The sequence below is a fragment of the Cottoperca gobio genome, chromosome 23 (genome assembly GCF_900634415.1).
Source record: "Cottoperca gobio chromosome 23, fCotGob3.1, whole genome shotgun sequence".
Taxonomy (NCBI): Eukaryota; Metazoa; Chordata; class Actinopteri; order Perciformes; family Bovichtidae; genus Cottoperca; species Cottoperca gobio.
Genome location: NC_041377.1, coordinates 871482 through 884561, shown reverse-complemented (window position 1 = coordinate 884561; position 13080 = coordinate 871482). Strand labels below are relative to the sequence as shown.

Below are 13080 nucleotides of genomic sequence, written 5' to 3'. Positions count from 1 at the left end.
AACTTGAGTGTCAATCACTCAATTTCCTGCATTTTGGTGAACTTTATGCACCAATTTCCAGTGGAAAACACAAAATTCAGTTGCCAGTTCACAATTAAAACAATTATGATTTCATGGTAGCATGAATGTAAAACAAATATGTAATTAAAAATCCATGGCAAAAGATAAACAATGAAGTCCACAACAGTAAAAGGTTTTATTTGTATGTGTTATTTAATTAGAAGAACTAAATGTCACTGAAACACAGCAGGACAAATCTTTAGTCATTGTTAGCGAGTTATAATCTTTAATTGACTGTTTTTATTTATTCACTTTGCCTTTACGTTATTGTTTCAGTTACTGTAACAAAAACATTTAGTCAAATTCTAATTGAGAATAAAAACTTTTAGCATTTTAAAGTAACGAGACACAAAGTGCTACTTTGGCGCCACCTTGTGGGCACAATGCAACATTACACATTTCTCATGTGTGCCATTAAAACGTTAACCTCCTTTTTATATTGTTTAAAAAGCTTTTGGACAAAAGTATCACAGAGTCCCATATCTTAAAAACAATCTATCTGATGAGAAACTTCTGTTTAATCTAAGAATAAGTCACATTCGTGGTGTTTACCCAGCACACACTGCAGGTCAAGTTTCAAAGTTTCCTTCTCCTCTCTGGCTCACCAAACACAACAAATATTGACCGGAGCTGGGAGTCGATCAGGTCAGTGGATTTTAACCTTCAGTTTCAGCCTAGCTGTGTCTCCTCCAGGGTTTCTCCAGAAGGACCGTCTGTCTCGCAGCGTTGTTTTACTTTTTGAGGGAATGTGTGTTTGAAGCCCACAGGCCGGGAAACATGAGGCGTCTGCTGCTGCTGCTCCTGGGGCTCCTGCTCCTCCAACAGGGCCGCAGCTTTGAGTTTGTGATCGATGGAGAATGGGAGGAAGAGACGGTGAGTTGTGAGGGTTAACAGGGAGAAGACTTTAACTATACTGAGTAGAGGGGAATGGGATTTTATGATTTAATCACAAAATAAAATGAGAATTGAAATCAAGACTCAATTTACAGGGAATTGTTTTTTTTTAATCTCTTTCCAGAGTAGTGAATTGTATTTTGTTTTTAAATTGGGTATATATGAATTGTTAAAAATGTAATCTAAATATTTTCCCTGACCTTTGACTTTAAAAACTCCCCTTTATATAGCAGTTACAGCACTTATTTTAGCTAATATTATATATTTTGCAGATTGTCTGCCCTGACCTTTGACCTTTAAAAAGTAAAACATTTGAATGTGATTTATGAAAACAAATAAAAAATAAATACAAGCAACTCAATCTTGAATAATTGCACCAAAATACATCATTTATAATAAATAATCCGATTTTCTTCCTGCCACCAGTCGGATCCGCGGGATCATCGGGAGAGACACAAGGTGAGATCTTCTCCCACACAACCCGACTTTTCTCATTTACGTACATGTCGAACATGTCGAACACAGACTTTTCTCGCTGATGTTGCAATAAGTGCAATCATTGATCCACCGTGTGCATTTCACTGATTACGCAAAAAATGTTCCACGGCATCGTCAAACAAACTGTGATCCTGATTGTAATCCTGCGTCATCTGTGTCTTAATAACAGCAGTTTGTTATTTATAATCTTCTCTCAGAGAGCAGGGATCTGATGTGTGTGTGTGTGTGTGTGTTTCAGAGAGCGATATTGACCAGCGAGGAGCAGGAAGACTTTGAGGTATGACTCCCCGCTTGTTGTTGGAGCCCTCTGCACTGTGACAGAGTTTACTCTTATCTGATAGTCAACATGCTGCTGTTTGAAGAGATTCCCATGACTGACGGGTTATTGACTTTGTTCCGCACTAATCCTGCTCTCGTTCCCTTTTTCTGTCTGTCTTTCTCTTCCTAAAGAAATCTCATCAGTGGGACAGTCGTGTGTTCGGGGAAGTGTGTGAAATATAATGCACATCCTCATGTGGAGTCTTGTGTTTGGACATTTGACCTGTTCTAAGCCTCATTCCTAAACTCAATTTAAACAAACGTGGTCGCATGTTTAAGGAGGAATAACAGTAAAATCTTTAGTTGTGTATCGTGCACAGTTGGACACTTTCGAGATTAATAATAATAATAACAATAAACTTTATTTGTGCAGCACAACATGCTTCATAAGGAGAGAAAATAGACCCAATATAAAAAACACACTTGATAAAATAAGTATTAAAATCAGTACCCAATAAACAAAAGTGTTCTTGTCTTTTCTATGTCAATGGTGTAGATTAGATTTTCAAAATAAAATCAGAAAGATATCTCATAAAGTTCTGGCACAAAGTAAACAGAGGTCAGAAAACGTCCTCCCAGACTCCCAGAGCCTTCTCTCTGCTTAATATCCCTCCTCACTTTGCCTCCACAGGCCATCCGCGGAGAAGACATCACCGTCAAGAGCTACAAGGTGGAGAGCCGCATCACGTCGCGCTTCGCCCACACCACCGTCAGGAGCTCGGTGGTCAATTCGGGCTCCAAAGCCCAAAGCATCGGCTTTAACGTCCAGATCCCCAAACGAGCTTTCATCACCAACTTCACCATGTGAGGCCAGTTTCACATCCGTCCAAACATCCTCTCGAGCAGAGCGTGGAGAGTTTGAACCTTTCGCTCTTTTTGTTGCAGGAACGTGAACGGGATTATATTTGTGGGCTCAGTGAAGGAGAAGACAGTGGCCAGGAACCTGTACGCCCAGGCCCGAGCCAGAGGCAAGGCGGCCGGCATCGTCAGGTACTGGACCGGCCTCTGTAGAGCTCCACAGCGTCTTACACACGGGCGGACTGTGAGACTGTGGGGCCCCCGGGCACAGGCATGCAACAGGGCCCCACCACGTCTCTTACATAGGAGCAAGACACACACACTTTATAGTTGTTCAGCCTCTTTTTGTTGTTCTTTTGTCTCTTTGTAGTCAGTTTGTGTCTTTTTATAATTGTTTTGTTCTGTTTGCATCTTTTGTACTTGTTTTCTGTCTCTTTGTAGTGAATGTGTCTCTTTGTTGTCATTTTAAGTCTCTTTGTCGTTGCCTTGAAGTCATTTTATGCCTCTGTGTTGTTTTGCATCTCCTTGTAGTCTTTTACTCTCTATTTGTAGTTCTTTAATGTTTCTTTTGGTCATTTTGATTCTCTTCCCGGTCCGTACGTGTCTCTTTGAGTGACATTTTGTAGGTGAAGGCCGACAATCCATGATTGTCCAAACTGAAATGCTTCTGCTTTACAGGGCGAATTCCCAGGACATGGAGACGTTTAAGACAGAAGTCCATGTTCCTCCCGGCAGTAACATTGAGTTTGAGCTCCACTACCAGGAGATGATGCACAGGAAGCTGGGCTTCTACGAGCACTCGCTGTACCTGCAGCCTGGGAGGCTGGTGCCACAGTTCCAGGTGAGATCATCGTGAGATATGTCAGTGTGTCTGTATGTCATCTACCAGTCACGTCTGACCTCGTCTCTCTTTAGGTGGATGTGTACATCTTTGAGCCGAAGGGGATTTCCACGGTACAAACACCAAACACGCTTGGAGAGAAGTTTGCAGATGTTATCAAAGTCACATCGTCCAAAGAAAAGGTGAGACTGGAAAACACCCAGAGAGGCGGAACCAGGGATAGAAAATGTTTAGAGGTTGGGAGGATGGGGCCATGATTGTTGAAGAGAACCTGAAGCCTGTCTGGGACTATTAGAGCTTTGTATTCAGCGAAAGTAATCGTATCTGTTGTGTTTATTCAAAAAGCAAAGTCCAATATTCCTAATGCACAGTCTACTTATCCCAAAAGTCAAGAATGAATCTCCAAAATTAAATAAATATTATCATTTTGCAGTCGTGCAAACTGTGAAATACAGCTGAATTTGTACTTATGCAGCGAATTCAAAAGTTATGGGAGAGTTTATAGTAGACTGTGCTGTGAGGTAAAGTATGGAATATGTTTATAAAATACACATATACACATCAGACAATCAATTCAATGTGGGGACTTTTGGACGCATCATTTTCACTAGTCACTAGTTATTTAAGGTATCAGGAAAATGAAGAAATATTTAAAGAACACACAAGACCAACCCTTGCTTGGCAGAGATTATAAGAGTGTATTTGTTATGTGGAGGCAGGAATCTTAATCTGAGGCGCTGTCTTTGTCCCCAGGCTCATATCGTCTTCAAGCCGAACCTCCAGAAGCAGAGAAAGTGTGACAACTGCACCGGAAGCGCCATAGACGGCGTCTTCACTGTCAAATACGACGTGACCCGGGACAGCAATGCAGGAGAACTACAGGTATCGTCCACGTCTACTCTTCAAAAAGCCTCATTTAGTAACTTGTTTAATGTCACGTACGGCTAAATACGTACTTGTTTCCAGGTCTCAGACGGCCATTTTATCCAATTCTTCGCTCCCTCCAACCTCTCGCCTCTCCCTAAAAATATCGTGTTCGTCATTGACGTCAGTGGATCCATGTGGGGCGTGAAGATGAAGCAGGTGAGTTATCCTGCTTATTCTTTGTGAAACACTGCCACCATGTGGGCGTTCTGCAGAGCTGCAGCTAACGCCAACCCTTCCTCACAGACGGTGGAGGCCATGCAGGCTATTCTGGACGACCTGACCATAGACGATCACTTCAGCGTCATCGACTTCAACCACAACGTGCGTTGCTGGAGCGAGGAGCTGGTGTCTGGCTCCACCATTCAGGTCGCAGATGCCAAGAGATACATCCAGAACATCAAACCCAACGGAGGTGTGAGAGAATATTCTGTAATCGAGTAGGAAGGGTTTTAAAAAGCTTTTATAACCTGCTGAACTTAAACATCACTGACCACAGGCACCAACATCAACGAGGCTCTGATGAGAGCCGTCCAGATGCTGGTGAAGGCGTCCAATCAGGGGCTCATCGACCCTCGCTCCGTCTCCATGATCATCCTGGTGTCTGATGGAGACCCCACTGTGGGTAAGGTGCAAAATACGAGCAAGGAAATGCCTGAGTTTAAGAAGTAGTGAAGGAATGTGCAAACGTGGCGAGTAACTGAGATACAAATGAGCATTCTCCAATGGAAGACGGAGGTGGGTACAATAACGTGACATGCTGATCTCTGCAGGTGAGATCAAGCTGAGCACCATCCAGAAGAACGTGAAGCGAGTGATGAGGGAGGAGTTTTCTCTCTTCTCGCTGGGCATCGGCTTCGACGTGGACTACGACTTCCTGGAGCGTATCGCCATGGAGAACAGGGGCATGGCTCAGAGGATCTACGCCAACCACGATGCTGCAGAACAGCTCCGGGTACACGAGACGACTCGCTTAACGAATTCATAAAAGTCCTAAAAGTTCAAAGTGAAAACCTCTATATAATAATATAATATATATATTATATATATATAATTATAATATATAATATAATATAATATATATATATATATAAATTATCTAGATATATATAATATAATATAATAAATATATAATTATATATTATATATATTATACTATATATATAAATATAATACTACAGTCTTTAGTTTAGTGTCGCTGAACGAGCTGTTCGATAACTAGAAGACAAAGTCAGGATACAAGATGAACTTTTTACTGTGACATGCAGGAGCCCAGGGTTCTGTTCCTGATGCTCCTGAAGCTGTCCAGCAGCTTCTTACATCCCTCCTCCTCTCAACCTCCTCCTCTCCTCTCCCCCCCTCTCCTCCTCCCTCCTCTCTCCCTCCTCCCTCTCTCCCTCCCTCTCCCCCCTCCCTCTCCCTCCCACATCCTCTCCCCTCTCTCCCTCCCCTCCTGCTCTCTCCCCTCTCTCCCCTCCTCCTCTCTCCCTCCACCCTCCTCCCCCCCTCCTCCTCCACCTCCTCTCACCTCCTCTCTCCCTCCTCTCTCCACTCCCTCACTCCTCCCACTTCTCTTCACATCCTCTCCTCCATCCTCTCCACCTGCAGATGTTTTACAGCCAGGTCTCACTTCCTCCTCCTCTCTCCTCCTATCCCGCCAACCTCCTGCCTCCCCTCATCTAATCTAACATCCTACGGAGAACTCCAGCTCTACCCCTCCTCTCTCCCCACCTCCTCTCAACCTCCTCTCCTCTCACCTCCTCTCCTCCCTCCTCTCCCCCCTGCAGATGTTTTACAGCCAGGTCTCCTCTCCTCTCACCTCCTCTCCTCCCTCCTCTCCCCCCTGCAGATGTTTTACAGCCAGGTCTCCTCTCCTCTGCTGAGGAGGATCACGGTTCAGTTCCTGGAGGACTCCGTGTCAGACGTCACCCAGAACCGCTTTGATAAATACTTCAGCGGGTCGGAGCTGGTGGTGGCCGGGAAGGTGCTGCCGTCTGAGAGCAACACCCTGACCAGCTTCACCACGGCGTCTGCCGTGAGTAGAATAACACGATGAGAGGAGTTAACACTCACGCAGAAGATCAGGGTTCAAGGTCGTGGGTGAAGCGAAGCAAAGGGAAACTAGTACCATTAGTGTCCCGTCTCGTCCTGCAGGCCCGTCTGGACATCACCCTGCACACAGAGGGGGACTTCACGGAGCTGGACACGGCGCTGGCCAAGCAGCAGCACTCGTTCACGGGCTTCGCCAGACAAATGTGGGCCTACATCACCATCAAACAGCTGATCTCTGAAAGGTGAGCGGAGAATGAACAAGTGCATAAATGCAAATAAACGAGGTAATGTTGTCGCATGAGTCGGTGTTTGACGGCCGCCGTGTGGCTCTCCTGCAGGTCTCTGGCTCCCACGGCCGTGAAGAAGAGGAAGATCACGCAGCGGATCATGACGCTGGCCGTGGAGCATCAGTTTGTTACTCCGCTCACCGCCCTGCTGGTGGAGAGCGAGGACACCAACGAGAGGCTGCTGGCCGACTCCCCGAAGGATCCCAAGCACGGCTGCTGCTCAGGTGCGTGCCGGGAGATGCACTCGCACTCGCAGATCTTCAACGAGATTTAGATTTTATATGAAATCTTAATAATTTCTTTACATTTTTCTTCAGATTTCTGCTCCAAATCATATTCAGAACTTTATGTTGGACACCAAATCAGAAACTTTGATCGAATGCTTTCAAAATCACAACGCTCTGTCTGTCTGTCTGTCTGTCTGTCTGTGTGTGTGTGTAGGAGCAGGAGTCGGGGGGGGCTCGGCTTCCTCAGGCCTGGCTCCGGTGCGCGTGGTCTACCAGCCTCCACCCTGGGTCCAGATGACCACTGAGGCCCCTCCGAGCCAGGCTGCGAAGGGCCCAGAGGAGTGGACCCTGCCACAGCAGATCACCTTAGGTAACACACACACACACACACACACACACACACACACACACACACACACACACACACACACACACACACACACACACACACACACACACTTCTGATGACTTCCATGAAATCCTAAACGCTCTCCAGCTGCAGTGTTGGATGTGAACGGTACTCAGTGTTCAGTGTTTCTCCTCCAGTGGACAGCGACCCTCACTTCATCATCCACCTGCCCAGAAGCAACATGGACGTCTGCTTCAACATCGACTCCACGCCGGGACACATCCTCAGCCTGGTGGACGACAGTGGGACAGGTGGCGTGTGCTTCATTCAGATGTGCAGCATTTTAGTACCAGAGATCAGGCGTGTTTATTTAAACAGCACATTTGGTGTGGGACTGTCTAACTGAAGTGTGACCCCCCCCCTCAAAGGTTTGGTGGTGAACGGTCAGTTGGTCGGCTCTAAGCAGGCGCACGCAGGCAAACTGAGCACCTACTTCGGCACCATCTCCGTGTACTACCAGCCCGACGGAGTCAGCGTGACCGTCGGCACCGACAGCATCGCCCTGATGGACGGCACAAACAACCACACCTTCACCTGGGGGGCCACGGCTCACATCACGCAGGATGGGTAACCTTCGCCCCCCCCCCGTCGTCGTCCTTCATTGCATCGTCTTGACATCGCTTGTTTTGACCTCATGTTTCTGTCTCAGGGTGAGGATCTCCATCGTGAAGGACTCTCACGTCTCCATCGTCATAAATAACAACGTCCAGGTGACGGTGCTTCTTCACCGAGTGTGGAAGAAGAATCCGGCCAATGTGGACTTCCTCGGTCTTTACATCCCCAACGACAACCAGTACTCCCCTCTGGTCCACGGGCTCATCGGTACGTGTGTGTGTGTGTGTGTGTGTATGTGTGTGTGTGTGTGGATACCAGTCTATAGGGGGCAGCCTTTCCTAATTCCTAAATCTCCAAAATGTGTGTGTGATCTCTCAGGGCAGTTTTCCAGAGAGCCTGAGGTGAGCGTGTACAACGTGCACGAAGGACCGGACCCTCTGAAGAAGGAGGCCACCATGGAGGTGAAGGGCAACAAGCTGCCGGTCACCAGGTACGTCTCAACTCGTGTGGACAACGGACACGTTTCTTATTCAAACTCATAACTTCGTGTGTGTGTGTGTGTAGGGGCTGGCAGAAGGATTACAGGCACGATAAGAAGCACGGCTCAAACGTCTACTGCTGGTTCATACACAACAGTGGGAAGGGCTTCATCGACGGCCACTACACCGACTACATCGTCCCAAATCTCAACAGCTTCCTGCAGGCGCTCTGAGCGGCGAGACATTCACACACATTTCACAGAGAAGGACGAAGGGGAAACGACCTTTACCCCTCACCGGTGTTTGTGTCCAAATCATTTTACAAAGAACACCAGAAAGTCACTTTGTGCTGAATTTATTTGAACAAAAATGTACATGTGCAATGTTAAGATCAACTTGAATACAAAATAAAAACCAAATTGAACACATTGCTCTGAGTTTCTGTGTGTGTGTGTGTGTGTGTGTGTGTGTGTGTGTGTGTGTGTGTGTGTGTGTGTGTGTGTGTGTGTGTGTGTGTGTGTGTGTGTGTGTGTGTGTGTGTGTGTGAATCTTGGGGAAATATCTCTGACACAGTAGAGTCCCTAAGGTTACAACAGGAAGGTCGTTGGTTCAGGCCAGTTTTGAGAAATCCTCATAGGCGACGTTCACTCTCTTCCCCTTCTGTTGACCCTGGGGAGACAAGAGGACACTTCACTGACGGCTGCAGGATATAAAACACGCTGCAGAGTATAAAACACGCTGCAGGGTATAAAACACGCTGCAGGATATAAAACACGCTGCAGGATATAAAACACGCTGCAGGTTATAAAACACGCTGCAGGTTATAAAACACGCTGCAGGTTATAAAACACGCGCTGCAGGTTATAAAACACGCTGCAGGTTATAAAACACGCGCTGCAGGTTATAAAACACGCTGCAGGATATAAAACACGCTGCAGGTTATAAAACACGCTGCAGGTTATAAAACACGCTGCAGGGTATAAAACACGGTGCAGGGTATAAAACACGCTGCAGGTTATAAAACACGCTGCAGGATATAAAACACGCTGCAGGTTATAAAACACGCTGCAGGATATAAAACACGCTGCAGGTTATAAAACACGCTGCAGGATATAAAACACGCTGCAGGGTATAAAACACGCTGCAGGGTATAAAACACGCTGCAGGTTATTAAACACGCTGCAGGATATAAAACACGCTGCAGGTTATTAAACACGCTGCAGGATATAAAACACGCTGTGAACACTACATTTAGTTCTGGGTTGGTGGAATCCACGAGCAAAAGAAACTAGACGGTAATATTTTAAACGGGCGACTGACTGTTTTTCCTGGCCACGGTCAGGGTCCCTGAACACAACACGAGCAGAACGTGTCATCACGTGGTCGCGTCATGCAAAACTTCAATATTAAACGAGACTGTTAACGTCAGTGAACGCAGCGTGGCGAGTGTAAAACAGAGAAAGCTGGATACGTGTCGCACTTTCCAGGAGAAACGGACGAACGATGATCGACCGACGACTGACGTGTGCCGGGTACAGAAGAAGCCTGAAGAAGAATTACTCACAGAGGCGAGTGTGAGCGTCGCGCTGAAGTTCTTCTCGTCGATCCCGTCCAGCAGAGCCTCCGTGTCTCTGTACGGGCCGTTCAGGATCAACACCTGTTTACCTGCAGGGAGTTTGACAACATGATGCTGAGGAGGATCGAGACGTTCAGCTGAGGAACACGCAGTTACTGTAGAACTCACTGATCTGCAGAGCTCGGGGTTAAAGCGTGTGCTGCTTTACCTGGTGCAGGTATCACCGTCTCCACGTGATTCTGGTCTAACTTCAGTTTGTCTCCAGAGTCGATCATCTTCACCACAGCTCCATATTTGTCTCGCACCTCCTACAACAAACGGATCCACAGTTTCTCTTTAAGGATATCTTTTTTTGATTCGCTCCACACGCACACAGACAGACTCTCACGCAACACGAGCGCTGTTACCGTGATGACCGCCTTCTTCTTGTGGTACTTCTCTCCCAGCCTCTTGGTGATCACTTTGACCACAATGTTGGGCCTCAGCCAGTTATCTGTTCGGACTGACTGCTTCTTCTTCTCCTCCATCTAAACAAAAAAGCATCGCATTAAATACAGACTGAAAGCAAACACGTGTAGAAGAAGAGACGACGTCTTCTCCTCTACCTCCATGATCTCCTCCAGAGCAGATTTCTTCTTCTTCTCCCCCCTGGTGTCTGAACTGGTGTCTTTTCTCTTGGTTGAGGATGATGCTGCTGCTTTGAGGGCACTAACACCCAAAGTAGAACTACAGGGAGACAGTTTCAGATCATTAATATTATTAAATTATACGAGCTTCATAATTAGGCAGCAGAATTTATTTGTCACTGTTTCGTTTACTGAAATCTTCAGGGCATCGATCAGCAGTTCAGTTTTAAAGCTTTACTGCACATTTAAATATACGTAGGTAAATACGGAGAAACATGGAGAAAGTAATAGTGATAATAAATATTAACTAAAAAACATTAAAATAAATAAATAAATATTATTTAAATTAAATTAAATGGATGGGAAATAAATAAATAATAATAATATTTAAATAAATAAAAATAAATAGATGGGAAATAAATAAATAATAATACAATTTAAATTAAATAAAATAAATAGATGGGAAATAAATAAATAATAATACAATTTAAATAAAATAAAAATAAATAGATGGGAAATAAATAAATAATAATACAATTTAAATTAAATAAAAATAAATAGATTGGAAATAAATAAATACAACTAAACATTAAGAAAATATATATATACAAATATAAGTAAAATAAAAAATCAACATCAAATAAAAATACCATTTACAGTAAAAGAGAATATTAAATACCATACTTTCTGTAAAAGAAAATGTATAATTGTTTTGTGTACACCCAGAGTTATTGTTTCCTAAGACATTAGGCAGCAGAATAAGCAACGTGAACATCTCTGTACCTTGATTTGGAAGGACCGGCTACAGACGAGGAGGCGCCCAGGTTGAAAGCAACTGCAGAAAAACGAGTGCGCGTGAGTGGAAAGAAATGCATAAAGGAAATGTAAACCGACACAAACAAACACACACACACACACACACACACACACACACACACACACACACACACACACACACACACACACCTTTTTCTTCTTCACTCTCACGTTTCAGCTCTGTGAAAACGGGAGTTTCCTACAGAGGAAAACACAGGAACAAAATATTATTTTGATTTTGAAACGCCGATCTGAGCATGTGCGAAGCTGAAGTCCGTCCTCGCTCCGTCCTCACCTCGATCTCTTTGCCATCTCGGCCTCGGCGGACCTGCTCCTCGATGAACCGGGCGCTCCTCTCCTCGTCGTCCAGGTCCTGCTTCTTCTTCCTGGCCTGCTCCTCTTGGCGGCGGATGGTCTCCGGGTCACGGTCGATGTACTGGATGTACCAGCCTTTAGGGGTCTCGTCCACCTTGCAGAAACCTAGCAGTAACGTTCAGCTTATTATTACACAGTCCGCTGCAACTTCTTTCTACTCTGTAAAGATGGAAGCTAGTGTTCATATGTTGTTCCTAAATGTTCCAAGGTGTGTGTAGGATGTAGAACACACACACACACACATTACCTTCTCTGCCCAGCCACTTAGTGAAGTCAGTGAGCGTCTCCCACTGTGTGGAGTTCATGTGGACGTGCTCTCTGTCGTTGATGTACTCATTGTAGATGATGTTGTTGTGCACTCGCTTGGTCCCTGCGGATGAACATTTAAAATCAGTTGTCTGACATTAAACAGCTGCAAACATCTGGATCATCTGTTTGGACTCACCAAAACGTCTGCTGAGCAGCTCCACGAAGTCGCTTCTGAACTCACTGTGAAGAAAGGAAACAAGAATGAAGTCCAACCATCTGAAGAACACTAACATGCTAAATGTATATGCAAAAGGAACTTACTCAGAGAAGTAGTCCATGAACTTGTTGGGGTCCTCTGAGGCGAGCAGCAGCTGCCTCTGGTGGGACTCAGCCATGCAGTGGCATTTGAAGCCATTCTGGAAAGATTAAAATACAGTATGTTGAAATCAAACTAAAGTAATACACTAAATAACCCGGATTAAACGGTCATCTCACCTCATCTCGGCATTGTTTCTGACACATCTGACAATACCATCTCAACTTTTGGAGACCTTTGGATTTTATCCGGTTGGCTATCGCCTTGGGGGAGAGAAAATCTGCCTTCCCCATTGTGATCAGCAACAATAAACATAAAACACTCGCTTCTTATCGATTAATATCGATTAATATCTCTCAAACTGACAAAACAAAGTCCGCTCGAATCGCAGCTAAACCATCAACAACTGCTCGCCGCTAACGTAAACAGTTTCCGCATGTTAACGTCATAACCTCGCGATAAAGATGAAAACACGCGATAACTGCAGCTGCGTTCAGGGACTACTTCTACTCCACTTACAACTCAGAGAGAATTATTGTACGTTTCACTCCACTACATTTATTTTGAGAGCTTTAGTTACTGTGCAAATTTAGGTTATTAAATAATATTAAAATTAGCTTATTCCTTACGAGCTGCAACATTTAAGTGATGAACATCAATAATTAGAATTCGGTAATATAATATATAGGATTCTGGCAATTCTATATAATGCGTATGGAGTAACAGGAGTGCCATAGCAAAAGATTGACGCCGTAAAAGAATAAATAAATATTGAAATAT

General features: G+C 44.9%; 2 protein-coding genes across 2 annotated transcripts; one reads left to right on the top strand and one right to left on the bottom strand.

The window, feature by feature from the left end:
* The first annotated feature begins 56 nt into the window (after positions 1 to 56).
* itih2 (inter-alpha-trypsin inhibitor heavy chain 2) lies at positions 57 to 8831 on the top strand. The gene is made up of 21 exons (XM_029461918.1): positions 57 to 933; positions 1381 to 1413; positions 1691 to 1729; positions 2402 to 2574; positions 2656 to 2760; positions 3247 to 3409; positions 3484 to 3591; positions 4163 to 4291; positions 4376 to 4492; positions 4580 to 4748; positions 4833 to 4958; positions 5107 to 5288; positions 6183 to 6368; positions 6488 to 6627; positions 6724 to 6896; positions 7114 to 7269; positions 7446 to 7559; positions 7677 to 7875; positions 7958 to 8130; positions 8242 to 8353; positions 8428 to 8831. The coding sequence occupies exons 1-21, from the start codon at positions 838 to 840 to the stop codon at positions 8573 to 8575; spliced, it is 2841 nt and encodes a 946-aa protein (XP_029317778.1). The 5' UTR covers positions 57 to 837; the 3' UTR covers positions 8576 to 8831.
* kin (Kin17 DNA and RNA binding protein) lies at positions 8681 to 12745 on the bottom strand. The gene is made up of 12 exons (XM_029461919.1): positions 12480 to 12745; positions 12306 to 12400; positions 12181 to 12224; positions 11983 to 12105; positions 11656 to 11840; positions 11511 to 11559; positions 11328 to 11379; positions 10524 to 10644; positions 10326 to 10445; positions 10127 to 10226; positions 9907 to 10007; positions 8681 to 9011 (listed from the first exon to the last, which is right to left on the bottom strand). Exons 1-12 carry the CDS (start codon positions 12591 to 12593, stop codon positions 8952 to 8954), a joined length of 1164 nt encoding a protein of 387 aa, XP_029317779.1. The 5' UTR covers positions 12594 to 12745; the 3' UTR covers positions 8681 to 8951.
* Between the last annotated feature and the right edge of the window lie 335 nt (positions 12746 to 13080).